Here is a 23,470-nt window from a genome sequence, read left to right as displayed (position 1 = left end):
AGATCATTTATTGTACAGCTAAAGCTATAACAGTTTTAAGAATGAAAATGTGCATTATTGTACAGTATACTCTAGATTACCTAAGCTATCACTGACAATGGAGGCACAGATAATCTGCAAAGTCTATTTTAAGAGAAACTAATCAATTTTTCTTTCATTTAGTTTTTAATTTTGTATTAAATTTAACATAACAGTAATTTTTCTCCCACCTTGTCTGGGTTAATGCTTCCTGATGTAGCTCAAAGTTGGCTGATTGAACAGACTTATCACACCTTGTAGGTCAAGTTCAGAAGTATATGCTTTATTAGTTTTGGAAATACACAGTGTTTGATTAACAATTCAGTTGAGAGCAAGTTCATGTTATGTATATATACCAGAAATTCAGCTTATAATCATCTACACTTGCTGTTTGGAATGATGAGGTACTATGAGTCTGAAATACATTTCCAATACTAATAAAGCATATACTTTTGAACTTGATCTCGGACTCCATTTCATCATTTACTCTACAAGGTGTGATAAGTCTGCGCAATCAACCAACTTTGGGTCACATTAGGAAGGTTAATGTAAGTAATTTATACATTACAAATAAAATATGTTTTTAGACTGATAAATTAATTAATTAATAAGCTTTAGATGTGATCAGAGTTAAACAAATTTTTAAAGTAAACAGAAAATTCAGAAAAATTGATTGAACTATCATCTCACATCTCACCAGTTAGTAATGCAATTTCTTGTATTACTAACTGGGAATGACAGTTCCCAGTACCATCTAGAGACCATCATAAAATGTCATTAACTTTGAGATATTAATGATTTACTGATAAGAAAATTATTCAAGTTATTTAATAAAAAAAAAAAAGAGAAAACACAGTATAAACATAAGTAAAGCTATACTGTTCAAGAATCAACTGCACTTACTGTACTTGTAACACTACTTAATTTATGCCTTGACAATCCGAAAGAGTTCTGATGCTCAACATACAATTTTAAACAGTTAGAGCTAACAATATAGATTTTTTTTTTATTTTAGTGCAAATACTTCTATTTCTGATATAAATTTTTAACAAGATGTAAGCATGCACTAATAATCTGCAAGATGTATAATTGAGAGTATACTGTAGTTACATATGAATGGATTATCTCACATTGAAGTTAAATGATAAAATATAACAAAGACAAACTATTTTGCAATACACATTATCATTTTAAACTTTCTTTTATGGATTGCAATATAAGAGAAGTACGGTAGAGCATCGATTATCCGACTCAATTGGGGACTGGGGTTGGTCGGATAACTGAAAAAATAGATAACTGAAAAGTATGAAAAAATATATTATTAGTATAGTATATTAGTATATCCCATGTAATTAGTATATTGCAAATTTTTTTTAAATAATAACCGTCGCTATTGTATTGTTAAAAATTATTTTTAAATTATTTTATTGCTCACGAAACAAACAATCACTTATAATTAAAAAATTAAGCCTCTTTTAAATACTGGACTCCCTTTTACGCTTGAACCATGTTGCCTGCTAAAACATGAAAAAATTTAACAAAAATAACATTAAAGTAGCGAAGACATAGCCAAATATTATAGTGCCACATCACTAGCGGACATTTGAATTTGCCGACTAGAACACGATCGGTTAACCGATGTGACAGTTGATCACAGTCAGATAATCGATGCTCTACTGTAGTATATTCACTTGCAGGTTTATCTTGGATAATCAAGATTCCAGTGTAAACGTAAAAACTAATCAATTTATAAAAATACATTACTTTGAATCCTTATTTATGGAGCCTCCTAGAAGAGAAGATTTTTCTGTAGGTGCTCCTTCCGCAGTTTCCAAAGTTGTTGCTTTTTGACTAAACATTACAGACAAATCTTGCCAACCTTTCTTACTTACATCTACAACCTGAAATATATTGAAATTAATTAACTTCTTTGAAAATTTTAAATAAATTAAAAAGTATTTAGTAACTTCTTTAAAAAAATTGTAACAGATTCATTAATAGCTTTACTTTTATACAGTTTAAGAAACTTCACAAATTTTAATGTTTTAATAAAATTTGTGAAATTTCCAATTTTATTGCTGTTATGTGTACATAACAAGGAAAATAATTGAAATTGTGTCAAATTTGACCCTCTAAAATTTTTGCAAATCTCCACATTTTGTGATCTCCTGAACAAAAAAAAAATTTATGGATCTGTATGTATTTTCTTTAATGTCTCAGGAGGAGTAAAGATTAAGAAATGAAATTTGGCACAGTACAGTACCTTGTGTATAAAGAGCATTGATGCTATTAAATTTTGGTGGTTAAAGGTCAAGGGAGTGGGGAGACAGAGAAGATTTAATGAAGATTTTACTTGTTTTAGCATTTACAGTTTTCTTTATAAAATTCATCACTACCCTCAAAATTAAACTTTTTTTACCATTTTATAATAATTAATAATAATAATAAGTTTATATTTGTCAAAAGTATTGAGAGTTCTAATTTATTTGAAGGCAAAATAAATGCTAAATGATAATATTCTGAAATTTAGTATCCATTTGCAAAACTCAATGAAAATGAAATACATATTTCAAGAAAGATGGTACCATATCACAGTAAATCGTTGCACACCTTTCAATGAAATTATTGCACGATATACTACTTAACCTCAAGGGTGTTAGCCTCTGTGATTCCCAAATTTATATAACTAGAATTTTTGTGGAGAACAGTAAATAATAATGTTTATAAAGACTAATCAGTAGTGGATCATAAATTAAAAATTACTTCATTACCAACAAGCCATGAAACTTACCATGTTTACCATGAAAATTTCATTTTAAATGAAACTTTCATGGTAAACATGGTAAATACAAACAAATTAATCCATACTTGCAAAATAATAAAAAATACATCCAACACGCGCCATAAAATAAAAAGATTATGCAATAAAACCATAAAGTCAGTTTAATTCAAAGCATTGTAATTTTTTGATTCATTTTGAATAGCATATTCTACAAAGAGCCTTTCCAAATGTATTTTTTCTTGGTTAAATGATCAAACAAAACACATTAATTTGACAAAATATTTAAAAAATTATTAAAAAAATATTTTATTTTATTTTTAGAAAGAAGTAATTATTCAAAAAAAAAAAAACGTCATAGATAATTGAGAATTGTGAACAAAATATTCAACATTTACAAGTACATTGGTTAAAGATCAATCAACAAATAATAATATATACCATTGGATTAATGGATGAATATAATTATACTTTGTTCTAAAATATACTTTTATTTCTTCCTAAGTAATTTCTTCCACTTATAAAAATAACATTTGCTCATTTATATATTATTTCTAAAAATAAAGGTAACATGTCTCACAAATGCAATGCACGTAATGAAAGGAAATGTGTCAAATTTTATCCTTTATAACAGAATTTTTCCATATAGCAATTAAAGACATTATGCAACATATCATAAATGATTTTCTTGTTAAAATTTCTAATAAAAACTAAAAGTTCAAGATGAAATGTGTTAATAAAAAATCAACCAATTTAGATTGATTAAATATAAATTCAATCGATCTAAAGATACTTTTTTAATAGTCATATAATAAATCAATGTTTACCAAAAACATAAAGAAATCTCCAACTTTTGTTTTATTTTGTACACACATACTTTTACTTGAAATCTGTGACAATTTACTTATAATAAATAAGCTTTTTTCCTGGCTTTCAATATAATTTAGTGATCATTTACTTTATATAAATTATATAATTATTAGATAACAAATAATTCAAAAGGGTCTCAAATAAACATCCAGATTAATAACTTCATAAATATATCTGTAATAATTTCATATTACTGTATTATGTTTACAAAAACTGGATATTATTTCATCAAGTATAACATAACACTCATAAATATAAATATAAAATATATGTAAATCATAATTTAATAAATAATTTTTTTTTAGAATAAGCCAAAATCAATTTTAGCAAGCTGCAAACTCATCAATATCAACAAAATGAAATTAAAAAAACTTCTTTAACTCAAACATCAACTCAAAATTTTCAAATCTAATATTAAGAACTTACCTTATTTCCTATTGTATGTACTTGCGTTTGGAGATCTTCAATTAATGAGCCTTCTTTTACCTGATAAAATATTTTGAAACTAAAAATATCAAAGCCACAAAGCAACTTAAAAATAATGCTAGAAATTAAATGCAAATATTAAACCGAAACAAAATTTTTGGGATAAAAATGAATAAAATTGTGCCATGTGCATAAAAACAACTAAAGAAAAAAAATTACTTGACAAAATATTTTACAAAATTAATTTAAATATTGCTTGGCAAAAACGTATTTTTCATTTTCTAATCTATGTTTTCCTTTACATTTTATTATGAATATAAATATGGTGAGGCATCAAAAATCCAAACTCCATTCTGATTTTCAAATAATGTATACTTGTAAATTAGCATTTTAACCACTGTCAATTCCAAACACACTTTAATTCCAGTTTAAGTATTCTACATTCAAGTCAATATTTCACAAGGGATGTAAGAATATTTACAAAGATTCAAAATATAATTTACACAATTCCAAATAAATGTTTAGAATGTCCACAACACAAGGCCAAAATTATCATTGAAAGGTTCATTATCCATTTTTCAACAACCAAATCTGGATTTTTGGTGCTTCACTGCCTTTAAAGAAAATCTAAAATCACCAAGTAAATATTAATATAAATACCTGTCAAAATTATTCTATTAATTAACATAACTAATTTATATAAAAAACTGAAACTTTGTAAATAATATTAACAAACAACTGATGGAGAGTAGCAATTTGTAAGTGTAATGATAATTTGAGGTTATGAAAGTTTTACTTTAGGTTATTGAGGTTATGAAAGTTTGAGATTATGAAATTTGAAGTTATGAAAGTTTTACTTTCATAACTTCAAACATCATGTTCATTAGCAGTGAAACAGTGTCCACTCTATCAATATGATTTGGAGTGCTGCGTAAAACATTATTAATTTATGTGCTGTAATCATCAATATTATCATGTAAGAAAACCAATAAAAATCCTATTTGTTCATTAAAAATTAATCCTTATTATTTGAGGTTATGAAATTTATCCTTATTATCCAAATTTTAATATATATTCAATTTAGTTCAATTTCATTAATATATTTGTAATTTATTGTAATTTTTTAGATTATTCAAATGAGTGGGTGTAAAGATAACACAGTTAAAACAAAGATGACACAAAAAAGCATTTCGCTCGACATTAAAATGCAGGTGCCGAGGCGGTAGGAAAATGGTAAATGCCAAGTTGACATTGGAACCACTTTAAGCCATAACTGAAAGAGTGAATTATCCTCCGAAACTACTTTTTAATTAATTAACACTCAAAAACCTTAAGTCAAGTACTAAATATTTAATAGAAAACAAATGCTTTCGACCTTACTTTTGGTCTTCTTTGGGTTTAAAAAACCAATGAGATTCAAACAAGTGAAGTTGAAGAACAAAAATTATGAAATTATTTTCAAAAAATCTGGAACAGCACAAGCAGGTTTCAAAACAATGGAACACTCCAAGCTTGCATGTAAACAGTTATGCATGTGTGTTACCATTACCATGGTGACAGAATAGTATACGTAGTACAAACATTGATATAACCACTAACATATAAACACATACACATACAAACCAAAGGAGGGTGGGGATGTGGTTACTAACTGCTGATGCGGGAGTTGCCAGTTCCTTCATAGCAGTACTTCCATGTGTGATCTCAAGGCCCAAGAAATGGTTGGCTGATCAAAACATCATCGTCCTCAAGGCAGATAAAAGCAGGGCTCTTGTCTTATTGAAGAAGGACACTTATAATTCGTTAATGCAGACTATAATAGTAACATAACAGGTAACTTAAAATTAAAGTAAAATTTGTTTATTTTTGGTAGAGTGTTCCCCTTTCCCCATTTACTGTGTGTTAAAACCTCGTTTAATGCTGTTTCATTTAATGCTTTGTCATCTAGGAATGCATCCTAAGTACTAAAGGAAGTCTTAATGTAATTCTGGGAAGTCTTTTACTATCATTTAATAAATCACAGAAATTAATTTAAATATTTACATAATTTAACTTTGGAAAGAAATTTATAAAAATTTCTTTAATATATGTTTTCATTTAAAAATAAGATGGTAAAAAAGATAAATTTCTCAAATAATTTTCTATAAGCCATATTTGATATCTGAGAAATCTGAAAAAAATATGGGGTATATACTTACAAATAATGTTGATAAGCAAGTCAATATATTAAAATATAAATGGCCAAACATGCAAGTAAAAACTGTCTTAGGAAATACACAAACTTTTTGAACTATCATACTGTAATTTTTTTGTCATTCAAATTTTGAAATCTTTTATATTATTTTACTTTAATCACTTAATGGTGATCAGTAAAAATTTCAAAAGAACCTGGTAGATTATATAATTAACCTCTATTTTACTACCCAAATTAATAATTAAAGTAACAAATAACAATTTAAAATTATGAAGTGAATATAAAACATCATAAATAACAATTGAAATTTCTTCCATTTAAATATTAATTTTTCAAAATCAAGTGTTCACTTATTAAATTACAAATTTTTCAGATTTTGAAATTTAGAGTGACACTTATAATTTTTATATAGTTAAATTAATCAATTCACTTTTAACAACAGGCAGAGTTTCGACTTAATTTTTATATAGTTCCAAATAATGAAATAACCAAAAATAAGTCAGTCAGTAAAAAATGTAACTGTTTTATCTGTATTTCATACAGAATGGAAGAGCAAGTTGTGTTAAAAGACTACTAGAAAGACATTACTTTTTAATTGCCAAATTTCCTATATCATAAGATACTACAGACAAATATGCTGTATTTTATATTATACAGTATATTTGTATTGCATATAACTCTGTAAATTTAATATGAAAAAAAAAGCTTATTTTTTAACAAACCTTCTCATTTACAGTTTCTGTAATTTCTGTTACTTTCTGAGATGCAGCAGATCCTAATTTTACAACCTTAAAAAGAAATTAAATAAGGCAAATAAATACAAAAACGTATAAAAAATTTAATACTACTATCTATAAAATTATTAAATTTTTCTTATAGACTGAGAAATATAAGTTTGATAATTCAATGAATTACTGTTATTCACAAAAATATTGATTTACCAGAATCATTTTTCTCAATACAAGTGAAACTAAAATATTTTTGTAATCGTAACAATAGTACAATAATCTATAACTTTACATAACAGAAAACAAAGTATCTTATTTACCCAATTGCAAGCCAACCTTTTTTTAATTTTTTCACAGTTCAAAAAATGTCCCTGGGTTTAGAATTGGTAACATTACTACAGTCAGTAAAATACGTGATTCCCTTTACCAATATAGTTAAAAGTTTGGAAAAATATCATCAAAAGCTGGAAAATATCAACCAGAAGCCAATATTTTCCAGCTTTATTTTATATATTTTTTTCTGCAAATTTTGTATGCATGCATGGAAAAATATTTCTAGAGAAGTCATCACTAGTGTGTTTAAAAAGTATTCAATCTGAAATGCACTCAACGGCATAGAAGACAATGCTCTCTACAAAGACAGTAACAAAAAATCAAGTGATGACATTTCCGAGTCATCTGAAGACAGCAAATAAACAATTAAATGGTGGAAAATTTATTCTTTAAGCTTGATTAATAAATTTTCATCTTTTATTTCTTCTACTATCCATAAAATCATTAAATTTTTGTTTTCAATTTCTTAGGGTCAGCTTATAATTGAATAAATATGGTAATTTAGTATACAATAATCATAAAATTCCCAATTTTCTTGTTTCTTTTTTACTTTGACTATATCTCTAAATATGAATTCACTGATAATTAAAAATGTAAGTATTCAAACATTTATAATGACTCAAATTAAAATTAATTAATTAATATAAATTTAAGATTTCATTTCTTTGCCAGAACCAAGAAGTTTTTCTGCTATTCAAAGGTATATGCTAGTGGCCATATTTTATTTTAACCTGGCCATTACAAAGTGAAGAATACAATGGATTATGAAAACATGAAATTTGCATCAGGAATGTGAATATACCAAAAAGCATATGTAGCATATATAATTAAAATATATATATAAAATATATTATTTTTTCAGCCATAAAAATCTTGTTTGAATATTGAGTTATGAAGGTTATTTCAAGGGGTGTGAAATATATTCAGAATTGTAACACTTATGATCTAAGCAACTAATAAAAATTGATACAGGGATTTTTATGCTTTGTAGTTATCAAGTAGGTGCAACTTTTTAAACAATTTTGCTTTTTTCAGTAACTGATTTATTAAAAATTACACTTTAGTCACCACAAAGCTGTTAAAACAGTTATGACAACATCTGTTTGATAAAAGTTCAAAGGTCGTGTTACAAAGGCAATTTGCCAACCACTTTAAAATGCACATAGATATTCGGTTTTCTTGTATTTATGACATCATTTATGATCTTAAGCTTCTTTCTCATTACTAATATACTACAGTTCTTATTAAATGAAACTTCAGAAAAGTTCATAATTTTTTAGTATTATAAGCTTAATTCCAACAATAAGATAGAAGTTTAATAATGTTAATATAATATGTATGACAATAAATGGTGATTGACAACTTAACCAGAATAAACCTATCTAACAGATAAAGAATATTGTTTGACTTCTTATAACCTGCCCTCCTCCTTCTATTCCTATTTTAAGCCAATCTTTATCTGATGCCTACTACAGTCAAAATTCATCATCTGAAAGAGTATTTCAACTGACTGTTTGTTTTTCTTTTAAAATACTTCATACATAATAAATTCTTTTGAAATATTGAAGACTTTACGTTTTCATAAGGTCGGTTATGGACAACAGTATCCATTATTTAGGAGTAAATATTACAGATGTCCTATTTAAAGGGTCTGGGATTGTAAAAATGTCCATTAAGTAGAGGTGTCCATTATTCAAAAGTGTCTGTTAATGGAGGTTTCACTGTATCTCATTTTTAAGAGACCACTTTATGTAGAAGAAAGTCTTGGATTTCTATACTTAGTCTGTAAAAAGATTATAGCATATCAATTCTAGAGTTGCAATATGTTGATAAACAGATACCAGAAAAGTAATAGGCAATACAGAAGCAAGTATGGAAGCAATTACTACCCTAGTTAATATTTGAGTGATTACTCACTGTCTGCAATGAAACTCAAAGATTGGGAAATGTTAGCTCAGTAATTTTGTATTCAAAGAAATGTTAATTGTATACACAGAAGAATATGAAATAATTTAATGAGCATTACTAACACGACAGAAATTAACATCTATTGTGAGAATAAAAAAAATCTTTAATAAAATCTTTTTAAATGTTTGCTAAGTCTAAAGTCACAGCTTTCAATGATATGATTTCGTTAGAAGACAAAACATATAAACTTCCTACAGGAGTGACACAGCTACCTTGTTCAACTCATTAGTCACACTTTGCTCACAAGAAGCAATTCTAAGGAAGTATCATTCTAAACCTTCTGATTGGACAATGTCACTTGTGAGTACAATAATTTTGGCCAAATCTCAGTCATCACCCATTCTCCAAACTGTTTATGCATCTTTCCATTCTTCTGAATTGTGTGCTAATCATCTCCAGACTCTTGCAATTCTCTCATTAAGAACTATTTTGTGCACTACCTGATGGGAAATCATTGACAAAACTTCAAACTCTACTGCACCAAGAACTGTTTCTAACATCAAAAATTAGTTATTTTGTATTTTATTTCAATGGGGAAAGTTCTAAGTTGACTTTGAATGTATTGTAATTTGCAATGAATGTAATGATGAATGTAAACTCTCTTTATGCATTAAGGACATTACAATGCACACATTGTATGATCTTAAATGTTATTTAATGAATGTTTGTAACACAGCCAACCATGTTGAACAACATAAAAAGTGTGACTCACATTAACCAACTAACCAGTGTTATTACAATTAATGTTTGTGAACGTTTTTGTAACCGCTTCTGGGTTCTTCAGGTTTCTTTTTTATTCAAAATTTAATTGGGTAATGTGAGTCGCATTTTTTATATTCATCCTGGTGTGTTGTGCAGTTAAGTCATGTTGAACAACTATTTCTAACTGGATCTCATCATTTCCTTCTCCATCCTCTTATTCCTCTTACAACCCATATCATTGCCATCCCTAAACTGGGCAAAATTCGAGTAGTAGGCACAACCTTCTTGATGTCAAAAATTCTGAATCACTTATATTCATCATAAAATTCAGCCAAAACAAAATTCACATCATCAACAGTCATTAAATTTAGTAATTATGGTTAAAATTAAAGATTTTTTTAATAACAAAAATATGATAAAGTTATTAAAGTATTCATGTTTATCAGATTAATTTAATGATTGTGCAAAACTGATTAAACTTATCATTTGTTTAAATAAAGTTGTTTATTCACATTATTACACTCTCAAATTAAATACTTACACCCTCTGATGCTTTATAAACAAATTTAGTAGCTCCAGAAGCAAATGTTGACCAACCCTAAAAATAAACATATAAATATAACTTCAAATTTAGATTATCTAATAATCAATATAAAAGCAAATTTTAAAAATATTAAATTTGTTTTTAAAATAGACAATGTTAAAACACTTATCATAAATTGTTTGAAACTTTTTAATTATTATTTATTCAGTAAATTCATAGATTTTCAATTAACATAAGCTATAAATTAAATTCAAAATCAAAAAGTGGTAATTCAATTATTCAAACTCAATGGGACAAGAGGTCTTTCAGATGAACAAATTTTCAAATAATCTAGAAATTCATTTGTTTTTATTTTCTGAATACATCAAGCACCATGCATTTAAAGTTTCATGAACTATAAATACTGTAATACAATTACTATATTTGAAGGTAAATTAATTTTTACTCAAAACCTTACATAATGTTACATATATGAACTAGTTTTGTAGCACTACAATTGATTGCACTAGTAATTGTCAGTTACACAGAGAGTTTAGTCTCTATATTCTATTTGTGGTAAAATGTTATACATTCTAGTTTTTTTCTTTTCTTTTTTTTTTGAAAACAGTTCAGATAAACAAGTTTCTATTGTATTTTGAAAATTAATATATATATTTTACTAATAATTATTTACTTTACTTCAACCAGAACTGTACAGCCAGACTACAAAACCTGTAATCCAGCTTCTTAATTTTTATATCTCTAACTATTTCTTCATAAAATATCAACATACATGTATATTAATAATGGTAATTGATATTATATGACATTTCATTACCATCATATGAATAATCAGGCTACTCTTTTAGACTTAACCTATATTCAAGTATGCCTAATGGTTATTTTAACTGTATCTTTAGAACTTTTTTCCTTTATTTTCCCAATTTAGTGATATTACAATAATGAAACTTAATAAGAACAAAAATTACCATACATTTTTAATACTAAGAGAAAAAGAAAAGATTATATGAAAATGTTAAAATAGTATTTTCTTGTTATTTTACATGGAGATCAGAGTTGATGTCTGTACATTTTTAGCAACTCCAAATCAGACTCCACCCAAAATTAATTTCAATTCTGATTCTACCAACACCATTTTCACAATTTGTTAAAATATTTATTTCAACAATATTTAACACACAATAATGATACTCTTGTTACTTCATATTAATAAATTATCATGAAATTGTCATCATCTTTATTAATTATTAAATATATAAAACTGAAAAGTATTATGCATCAAATGCTAAAACTGTTAATGTGTGGGCCAGATCTGCAATTTGGCATACAGAAATCAATAAATAGCAGCCCTAAATTTAATTTTTTTAAAAATTAAATTCAATGCTGCTATATTAATAAAACTGAATAAAAATTTCTTAAAAAACACTGAAGTATTGAAATAATTCTTCTGATTATAATTAAATATCAAATTTTATATTATAGCTTATGGAAAGACAACTATTACATAATACATACAATAGTTATTAATAAGTTAAAATAGTTAAGATGTAGTAAGATAATTCTTACAGAAGACAACGAAGCCATAGCTCCATCAAATACTTCTTGAGAATGACTACGAGGAGGTGGAGGTGCAGAATAGCCAAAGCCTGTATAACGACTCCCTTGATTAGAAGGAATGTTGCTAAAAGAATTATAAATAATTACATTTATATATATAAATGCAATGTTAATAATATTTCTGTTATTTTAAAAATATAAATAATTAATTCTTTACTGTAATACATTATAAAATTTTTTTAATATATTTCATACAATTTATTTTAATCTATGATCTAATGTAATTATAAGAACACGAAATTAAATATATTAGATTTAACAAAATACGAGATATCTGATAAAAATTTACATTATTATAAAACTTCATTTTAAAAATATGATACAATCTATCAAAATGCAGTTTGTAGTAAAAGAAGAATTAACTCAAAAAGTTTTTTTTTTATATTACAAAAATTAATGTAAAAGCTGAAAATGTTTTGTGTACATTCACTGAACCTTAACCATTCTGCAGTGATTGATGGATATACCTGTCAAGAGCAATCATGTGGCACTGGAGAACGACGTCTATATCCACAAAAAAATTTTGCAAATATCACCAAAAAGTAGCCAAAAACTACTGCGAAAAAAAAATTCACATAAAAAATGGAATTACATGACAATAAAAAAAAATTTTTCTTTACTAGACATAACTGTTTAAAATTTTTTTTGTGAAACAGAAATTAGATAAACACAAAGAATGCCTGATCAAGAATTGATTTCCTGCCGGGTACAGTTTTGACAGGACAGTGCATCATCTTACTGGGCAGTTTTCTTACATAATTTGCTTGATATAGTGTTTCGTTGACAATGGATTGGCTATGGGGCCAAACATGGAAAATTTTTTAAAAATTTCCAATGTTTATTCTCCACTACATCGTGATAACACCATTTCTGACTAACACACTGTACAAAAGTTAACATGTATTCCTTCAGTTGCACAAAGGATGTCCAATTGATAACTGATTTCCTGCCAGGGTTGTTTAGCATTTCCTGTGTAACATTGGATATTGCAAGGGCTTCCTTTCTTTCAAAATAGTAATATTAGGAATAGGTGTTTAGTACACAATGTCTTTCATGTGGCTCCACAAAAAGAAATCCTGTTGGGTATATCAGGCAATCTACGGGAGTAGTGTTGACCCTATGGCCAATCCATTGTCAAGGAAACACTATATCAAGCAAATTATGTAAGAAAAGAGCCCAGTGCGATGATGCACTGTCCTGTTGAAACTGTACCTGGCAGGAAATCAATTTTCGATCAGGCATTCTTCATGCAACTAAAGACACACATGTTGAGGTTCACTAAATATATGCATAACAACTTCAGCTTTTGTATTAATTTCCATAATGAAAAACTTGCTAGTTAGTCTCTCTTTTATCACAAATCACATTTTGATAATCACAGATTTTTCGTTTTTTGAAACCGTGTTTTCGTATTTATTTACTATTGAACACAAGACTGTGTTATTATTAAAACACTTGGCGTTTATCCACTTTATTCAGTTGACTATCCACTTTATTCAACTGAATAAAGTGGATAAACGCCAAGTGTTTTAATAATAACACAGTCTTGTGTTCAATAGTAAATAAATCACAGATTTTTTTAAATGAAATTTTTTAATAATGTAGATTTTCTTGGACACCCTGTATAATAAATTTGATTAAATAATAAATCAATTTACATTTCTTAATTTTACAAATTATTTTTGAAAATAATCTACAACAAAAAATTCATAAAATTAATAAATTCTTTTAAAATATAATTTTAAAAATCTTATAAAAATTTATTATATATTTACTTTAAACCATCAATTTTGATAATAAATACAATAATTTTCTGCATATAATCTTCGGCAGCTTATAACTCATACCAATGCAAAATAAAACCACAAAAATAACATGCAACATTTTGAAAATTTGGAGATGCAGGATAAACTCCATATCTCATATCATATTTTCTTTCACAGAATGACTGGCTTGCTGGTCTATCTGGGAAGACCACAAAATCAGACATTTCCGTACGATAAAAATGGGCATGCCAGCTTATCCCTGGGAATGCCGGCATGCCAATCCCTCTCTAGAGGGTGCATAACAAAACAAAAATAACAAATGCATTTTTATTCTAAAACTATGAAACTATTGGCATTACATCAAAAACTACAATTATACATTTAATTTTTTCATTTTTTCTTCTTTCTAATATTGTAAAATACTCGCAGAATTCTGAAAGTGCTCTTTTTATTATGTATTTTATTGTTATTTAATTCAAAAATGCAAAAATAAACATATTAAATTTAAAAAACTTGCTGTAAATTATCTCACCTTACACATATTAACATCCACTTTGTGTGAAATTTTAGAGGAAGATGTTATTTTTAAAATCAGGATAAATGGTCAGTGTAGCTCACACTGACTAACTACTACTACTGCTACTACTATCACTGTCAATAAGTTGTTATTGTTTTATTGTCTTGTAAATGAAAACTCTTCCCAATTTTAAGTCAATCAAATTACAATGTTATTATTTTATTGTACTCAGAAGAATGTTTTCTTTAACATTTAATTAACAACTATTTTGTTAGATCTGATTAATTTCATATTTTAATTGCAGTTTCAGGTCCATTTACACACAACAGTGATGTGCTGGTACAGTGCAGTGAATTTTTGCCTGTGGGAAATCATTGACCTAGTTTTAAACCACCCTGTCCAGACTCGTCCGTCACAGTGCTGTACAGTGGCATTGGCGTGACTGTACCGTGAAAGTACATTTGACGAAAACGATATTTTCACCAACGATAAATTTAATTTACCAATGGATGACGAACATTTAACTGAAATGGTGCATCAACAACACCCTGTTCGATTTGATTTATCTCATTCGAAATATATGGACATTGGATACAAAATGAATATTTTCTCTGTTTTGTTTAATAAAATATGAAATGTGTGTTGGGACATTTGAAAATATTCAAAAAATATAGATTCATCATCTCAATTTTTTATAAAGAGTATGGAAACTCCCATTCTGTTGATATTTTTTGTCCATACTTGATGTACCCACTTGCGGTGATTTCTTGAGCTCATTTCTTTTTCTTCTTCATCCAAACATATAGCTATCATAGCCAATTCATCCTCAGTAAAGTCCATGAACACTCACTGAGCACGTCACATCACTGTTGTGTGTAAATACTCGTCACTGTGCCATGCTCAACGTCACTGTCACCAAACAATCACTGTGCCGGCATGCCACTGTTGTGTGTAAATGGATCCTTAACTGGCATGCTGGTAACCCTGGGGTTTCTGGCAAGCTGGTCTCCTCCCATTTATATGCAGCATGCCAGTAATTTCGTGAAAATATGGTAACTAGCCGTTGAAATCATGATCCTTAACCAGTATGTAGCATAGAAAATATTACTTCCAAATTATAAATTAGATAGATTTCTTCAAACCAATGTAAAAGGTGTACTTCTATGGTGCGTGAAAAGGATTAATTGATAGACTCAAAAAATTAAATAATTTTTTGTAAATAGTCTGAACTTCTAATTTATAATTTGGAAGAAAAATATCCTGAGTTCATCATGAAATAGAAAATATTACCTCAAACATTCTACTTTTTCCCCATTCCTCTAATTCTATTTCCATTAGTAGTTCTTTTAAATGTAATTATAAAATAAATGAAACTAAACAAAAAAGGTATATTTGAAATAAAACTGTATAAAGTAAATTAAGTGTCAAAAATATAAACTGGGCATTAAATGACAAAATTTTTTTATAGCTTTGTTTATAAAATATGTTAAAATAACCAAAACAAAAAAAATTAAACAGTAAAAAGTTTAAGTGTCAATATCTGTAGTAATGGCTGGATGACCAAGGCAAGTAAAGGCATCACTATGAGACACAGGTTCAAGTTTGGGTTAGGAATCTCAAATTTTTCATTAGCAGTTTGTTCCATAGGTCAAGCCCTGTCCTCCATCATTCAGCCATCCCCATGGTGGACTTTACTGAACCCACAATGAGCATAAAAAAAAGCCACTTACTGTCCTCAGGATGAAAGCAATTTTTTAAAAATGACCTGAAGCTAAATGAGTTTGGCCAATGTGGTCCTTGTCAGGAATGAATGATTGACAGGAATTATCAGATATAGATTAAATAAGTTGTAAATGAAGTGATTACATTAGTAATAAATAACTATGAGCCTGCTGGCCTTATTGTTATGATTACAAGAAAATAAAGCACATAAGAAAGTACCATACATAAAATTTTCAGTGAAAAAACACAGAGAGGTAAAAACGTTTAATTTAGAATGAACATACTGATGAATGTTTTCTTTAAGAAACAATTAGTTTTTCTCAGTTAGTAAAACATTAATATAAAAAAGAATTAAACTAATACCTTTGATATCCTGAACCTAAACTATCCCATTCTTCAAACTGACTGTTACTATTAGAATCTTGATAAGAAAAATTTCCAGTTGAATTTAAAGAATGTAGACTATTGTTAGATGAGTTTTTTGGAATGATATGGGGTGTATAATTTTTTGCTGATGAAGTTTCAATTGACCAAGATTTCCCTTGAGCTTCTGTTGCTATCTGAAAAGTATATTTATTATTTTTTATACATTAAATTACACATCTAAACATTTAAATTTAAATCAATACCATTTTAAATTGTTTATAAATTACAAATTTATAATACACCTAGATATATAACAAACCTTATCTCTGTATAAAGCAGCAGCTTTTGTGTTATATCTCTCTTGAAGTGGCAAGTTGGCATCCCAATCAGACTGTTTTTCTAAAAATAATTTAGCTTTTTTATTTCCTCCAACTTTCATCTTTTCTAATTCAATATCTTTCCATTTATCCATTGTCACAGAACGAACAAAGCTAGAAGAAGGGAAATACTATTAATGTTATTTTTTTAAAATAAAATTATTTCAAATCAACATGTAATATAATAAAATTATATATACATATATATTAATCAATTAATTTCTTTAAATAAAAATTTTTTATCATAACATTAACAAAAAATAAATAAATAAATGAGATGGACAACTACTATCTGTGAATACTTGAATACTAGAAAGTATTTGACTATTTGAGATCTCAAATATCTTGTTGATAAAAAACTTGAATACTATGAATATATCTACTGTGCCATAAATACTTCAATACTTCTTCAGCAAGTTGCCAGATAGATAAAGTCAATTATTGCCAAAGCAAAATTTCCCCAAATTAAAGAATTTCACTGAAAAATTCCCCATAACATCAATATTACACATACAATTTTAATAACTTCAATACTCGTAACTTTTTATTGAAATGTTTTTTGATGAGTTATTTATTGAATTTTCACATAATAATTTGTTCTATTTCATAATTTGAAAATATGTAAGATATCTAATATTGTATAAACTAGTTGGAAGAAAAACATACATAATATAAGCTGAAAACACAGTTATATTTCATTTTAAAATCCTAATATGATTATCGCACTCTTTTCTTTCACTTCATGTAAGTTACATATAATAATAAGAATAATAATAAGTCATAAATACTAAAAACTACAGAAAACAATCACAAATACAAATACTAAAAATATAAGTATATTAAACAACTCTAAGCCCAATATATATACATAACCAAACGATCACCTTAAATACGTGGGCTATAAAGTATTAATTATTAAAATAGCAAATTTATAGCCTGAGTATCTAAGGTGATCGTTTGGCTATGTATAAATACTAAAAACTACAGAAAACACATACTCAAAGATACAACACTCACAAATGTCACATCATGCCAGAAACTATACAACATCACTTCTGGCTGCAAACTCTTGGCACAGACAGATCATTTACATAGACATAATCAAGTAGCAAATATAATATACCAAGACATCTATAAACCATACTACAAATACATTCTACAGACAGTACTGGAAAACAACACACACAAAATGTACTATGACAGAGCCATAATCACAAATAAAACAATTTACCATAACAGACCAGACATTACACTCATTGACAAACACAATAAAATCACATACATTATCAACATATCCATTCCAAACACTCACAATGTACAAAACACAAGCACAGAAAAATCAGCAAATACATAGAACTTGCCCAAGAAATAAGGCATTTGTGGAGGATTGATAGGGTGCTTATTGCACCTGTTGTTCTCTCCTCTACAGGTGTTATAACACACACTACACAAAAGCTTGGGAACATTACAGTTGAATAGAAACACATATATCACACTACAGAAGACTGCTATATTGAATATATGTCATATTGTTAGGAAATTCCTGAATACAGACACACAGACATATTTATTTAATTTTTGTTTTGTTTTGGTTGTTGTACCTTGATTCTGGTCTGGCATAGTACACAGCAACCAGTGTCAACCAAATATAACCCACTACAATAATAATAACAAACAAAATACCATATTTATTTTGATGTGCTTGTATGCTTTAAATATACCACGAGAATATAAAAATTCTTTAATTTCACCCGCTTTATTATATCTTCAATGTCTTTGAGTTATAAATGAAGACACTTCTAATTAATTTTAGTTAATGATAATATTATATTAAGAATTAGATAATTGACTGTTTATAACTGTATATATTTATTTAATTATTATGGAGCAGTATATAAAACTTTATAACCTCAAGTTGAATGTTACATATAGTGTAATATATTCATGTGAAGTAACATTTAACTTAAAAAATAATATTTAAAACTTTTCTATAAAAATTTTGCTTATTCACATTAGTGAGGTTGTGGCCAAAGTTTTCATCTCTAAAACGTGAATGTCGAGCACCACTTACAAAATAGTGGCACTCGACATTCACGTTTTAGAGATGAAAACTTTGGCCACAACCTTGCTATTAAATAACCAATGAAACAATTCTGACTGATAAGAGCATTGGTATTAATATAATAACCAAAGTCTGTTTGTTTGTTGCTTTTCTTATTCCACAGATTATAAATAACACATCGTATTAATTGTTATTTATAATTATTTTTATTGATATGTTGTTATTAATGTTATTATTATTATTAATATAATAACCAAAGTCTGTTTGTTATTCTTTTATTTATAAGTTGCCTTATCTCATTCAAGAAACAGAAAGAACATTAAGGTCTCTATTACTCAGAAAAAACAGCGAGGAAACCTTTTTCAGAGCTGTAAAATTTTTGGTATGTTTTCGTATCTGGGATACAAATGGCAGAAGCATCTATACAGTCATGGTCTGCCATGTCATCTCGATCAGATCAGTCTAAAAAGTGAGTATCATTTGATGGGAACATAATATATTAACTATGGGAAGAGAATGGAATAAATGCATTTCACCCTTTTCCCTATGCTAAGGTAATATATAAAAAAGAGTGCTCCTACCGATCTGACCAGGACAAAAAACTGGACCATTCCCTAAGGTAGTTAATGGTCTGATCTTATTCAGGTATGATTATTATTTCAAACACATTAACAATTGATAGTTCCCTGTCATGTTTGACTAGGAACTATCTTGTTATTTCTAAATTAGTATAAATTTTAAAGTGTGCAATAATCACCAATACTGAAAACAAAAGGTTTAACAAAACAATTGTTAAAGTTTTTGAAATAATAATCATATCTGAAAAAGACCAGACCATATCTGAACATTTTAAATATACTGTTTTCAATTAAAAATTTTTATTTTATAAAAGAACAAACAAATATGGGAAACAAACAAATATTGTGTAATAAATGAGCAGAATTAAGAAATGTGTGAGATTAAAGAAAAAGTCAATTTGATCACATTTCTTACTTTTTTATATCTTTAGTTACATCAATATGTTATATTAAACACAGTCACAAAGTACATTTATTTTCTAACGATGTCTTAATAATAAATAATTAATATTTAAAACAGTATAATGCTAAAATATCAATACAAACCTTAAATGAACACCAAGACCTCTGTGCTTTCCAGAACATTCTAAGCATATCCAGATTCCATATGTCACGCTTACCCATTGGGGATTATGGGCACCACATTCAAAACAATTCTAAAATAATATAATTACTAAATCATCAATTCAAATAAAACTAGGTTTTTTTTAAATACTTAATTTAAACTAAACAATAGTTCTTTAAAATATAAGCTGCTATTTTCAAAGATTTTCTTGTCTTATATAAATAAAGTAAGAAAACCATTAGAGTCCTTAAAACTTGGCATCATATTAATATATGGTATCTCTCATATAACAAGATGGCAATTATGTTCCGGAAAAGTGCCGTATAATGCAAACCTTTGCTATATGAAACAAAGAACTTATGAAAAACATGAGGTTAAGTTCCAAAAGTTAACTATTATATTTCGTTATTAAGAGAAATATGTTTATTAAAGCAATTGATAATTAACTAATAATCACAATTAAAAGTATCATATTATGTGTTAATATGTTAATATTAATTTTAGTTAAACAAGGGCATTTTGCTTTAACAGTATCGTCATCTCAACTTTCTTGTTGACTTTGTTCAGAAATATCAGCAATGTCATCATTCTTTTTATTTTTACCATAAAATTTTTTATGTATGTCAAAATAAAAATTAAAATATGTTTTTAATCAAAAATGCGTTCTAGAGGGTCACGTTTGTTTGGTCGAGTACTGAGATACTGCTGTATTTCATTCATCATTTTTACAAATGATTACTTTCCTATGGTTAAAAAAAGTTAACAACACTTACGTAAAAGTGTTTAAATAAACTTTAATAAACATGAATATTAATCTACAAAAACAAAACACACGACAGTCTTAAAGACTAAAATCTGAAAACAACTGACACCTGGTTGATAGGAAAGCTAGAACAAGGAAGAAAGAAAATTGCACTATAAGTTTTCATTAAACCTGATGATAGGCACAACACAAATTGAAAATTTCAACATTTTAAAATTCATGGGCAAATTTGAGACAACGTGTATGCTTACTTGAATAAAAAAATATCTAATAAAGAAATTTGCACTTAATAATTGTGAAAATTTGTACAAAATATTTCCCAAATTCTTGAACTGTGTTAGAGCAAAATCACATTATATGAGAAATACCTGAATGTACTTTTAATCTGGTTATTAAGGATATCAAAAATTTCAAATTGTTTTGTCTTGGAAACATTTATATATCAGATTTGGCCCCAAATCCTTTGAGAATGAGTTTACACTTTCTGATAGAAAATAGAATAAAATGGTATCAAACCAACACTTTAAAATTAAAATTAACAGAATGACAGAGAGTCATAACTTTACTGTTTTAATAAAATTAAAAGGTTATAATTTGAAAGTAGAACTAAAGATAATAACTAAAGATAAGATTATCTAAAAAATGTATAAAACCAAAAGCCTAAAAAGAGGCTAATTTATAAATGAAAATAGTTATTTGATCCTTTCAACAATCCTTTATAATCAATGAAACAGATATTTAAATTACATTACATACATTCTGAATTGTTAAAAAAAAAAAACTGTTTTAATTTAGGGTTTTGGTTTTTTTGTGCTGTATTTGTGGATTATAACTACCTATTCCCTTGGACCGATATTTTAAATCCATCCACGTTCAGAATCGTCAAAGAGGACGGCTATAAGAGGTATGAAAGCACTGTGAAACTCTCTCTAGAGCGGTATAGAAACGCTGTTTGTGTAGTTTTTGTCCATTTTGCTTCTTTAATAAATTGTTATTTTTATTAGTTAAAAATATGGTAGACTCCTTTACTCGATCTCGCCCTTCACCTTATCGTCGACCCCAAGCAACTCTCCTTTCACTCGCCTGACATATCATCCTGACAAGTGAACGGGAGCCTTACGCCCCCGTATTCACATACATTATTTACATAATAAATTGGTCAATCCCCATTAAAGATAAGATTCTGTATGATATTCAAATGGTGTACCTATTCAAAATTCAAAAATAACCTGTTTACTACACACAGGATGTCTGTGGTATATAGCTTACTGCAAGGAAATGCTCTATTATTCTGATACCTAAAGATTGTATGGTGTATCCTATGTAGTAGATGTTTTGATTTTTCTTAGTTAACTTTCTAGCAATATCAGGAATTAATGCTATCATCCCTGTACTTTCTTTGTTGCTATGTATATATTATGGTCATAATTGTAGATGTTCTGACAGCTAAAGGAAAATGAAGCTTCTTTGCATAAGGCACTACTAATGTTGAGGTTATTTTCCCCTTAACTACTAGAACTACTGCTTTTCTATCCTTTTCTTCTTCTTTATCTTCATTCTTTTTTCATTACTATAATGCCTCTTGTACCCATGCCTTTGAGCTATATTTCTGATCTTCCGAATTTCTGGTTTTCTATCTTCAAAGAAAAATTAGTATGTTATGAAAGAATCAAAAGAAATGTATTTTCTATATATTTTAGTAAGTAGATGTTTATTCTCCATAAGACTGTTATTTTCCTGAGGTGTGAGAAAGGACAACAGAAAACTCTTTTTTTTTTTTTTTTTTTTGGTAGTATTTTATTTTTGTAGATTGGCCATTTTAACAAATAACAAATATTTATTCTTTTTAAATATTGTTAAATCAAGAAAGTTGATACTATTGTAACTACTGTTAGCCTACAGCTGAAAACCTACTTTTTAAACACCATACACATCATGTGACCTAAAATTGAGAAAAAGAATAGCAAAGTGTTTTGTATGAAGTGTGTTTTTGTACAGAGAAGAGACCTGATGCTGAGAAAAGTAAAAGAAAAGAAACTGGGGGAATTTAAGATGTGGGTTTTGTGAAAAATGCTCAAAATTAAATGGATGGATAAAGTGTGCAATGAAGTCCTCAGAAGAATTAATGAGAAAAGAAGCTTGCTAAAAACAATCAGGATAAGAAAAGCCAATTGGATAGGATGTAACTTACGTTATTATCATCTCGTGGTCTTAAATCTTGTAATACTCTACGAGTTCTCGGACTTGCCATTTTTATCTAATTATTGTATTCTTCTCTATTACAAAATCTATTTAAATAAAACAAATATATTTAAATTACTTGACATTAATTAATTAAAAATGCATTTTTATCTTTACACAAAATAAAATAAAATATAGTATTTAATACAACTACTAAACTGCTGAACACAAAAATTAAGATAAGATCAACTAAAATCAAAACAAATAAATAATGTTTTCCTTATAATTAAGTGATGTTTTGATAGTTTCCTCCTTGCTATTCAAAAGATAATGATAAATAATATATTTAAGTTATCAAAAACTATTAATAAGTACAATAAATTATATTCAATGC

General features: G+C 27.5%; 1 protein-coding gene across 4 annotated transcripts in view; it reads right to left on the bottom strand.

The window, feature by feature from the left end:
• The window catches only part of LOC111634308 (ADP-ribosylation factor GTPase-activating protein 1-like), a 53,334-nt gene that overhangs the window by 9,775 nt on the left and 20,089 nt on the right, over window positions 1-23,470 (bottom strand). For 3 of the 4 annotated variants that reach the window (XM_023379054.1, XM_023379053.1, XM_023379056.1), the window contains 9 exons: window positions 23,087-23,183; window positions 20,114-20,223; window positions 16,870-17,041; window positions 16,548-16,744; window positions 12,129-12,243; window positions 10,560-10,616; window positions 7,010-7,075; window positions 4,094-4,153; window positions 1,783-1,919 (listed from right to left, as the gene is read on the bottom strand). In XM_023379054.1, coding sequence (XP_023234822.1) covers window positions 1,783-1,919; window positions 4,094-4,153; window positions 7,010-7,075; window positions 10,560-10,616; window positions 12,129-12,243; window positions 16,548-16,744; window positions 16,870-17,041; window positions 20,114-20,223; window positions 23,087-23,146 — 974 coding nt within the window. In that variant the 5' untranslated portion in view covers window positions 23,147-23,183. The remainder of the gene's footprint in view (window positions 1-1,782; window positions 1,920-4,093; window positions 4,154-7,009; window positions 7,076-10,559; window positions 10,617-12,128; window positions 12,244-16,547; window positions 16,745-16,869; window positions 17,042-20,113; window positions 20,224-23,086; window positions 23,184-23,470) is intronic. The other variant, XM_023379057.1, reaches the window with a different exon arrangement.

Source organism: Centruroides sculpturatus, unplaced genomic scaffold (assembly GCF_000671375.1).
Source record: "Centruroides sculpturatus isolate CEXI.00-Female unplaced genomic scaffold, Cexi_2.0 scaffold520, whole genome shotgun sequence".
Taxonomy (NCBI): Eukaryota; Metazoa; Arthropoda; class Arachnida; order Scorpiones; family Buthidae; genus Centruroides; species Centruroides sculpturatus.
This window is presented reverse-complemented; position numbering and strand designations above follow the sequence as displayed.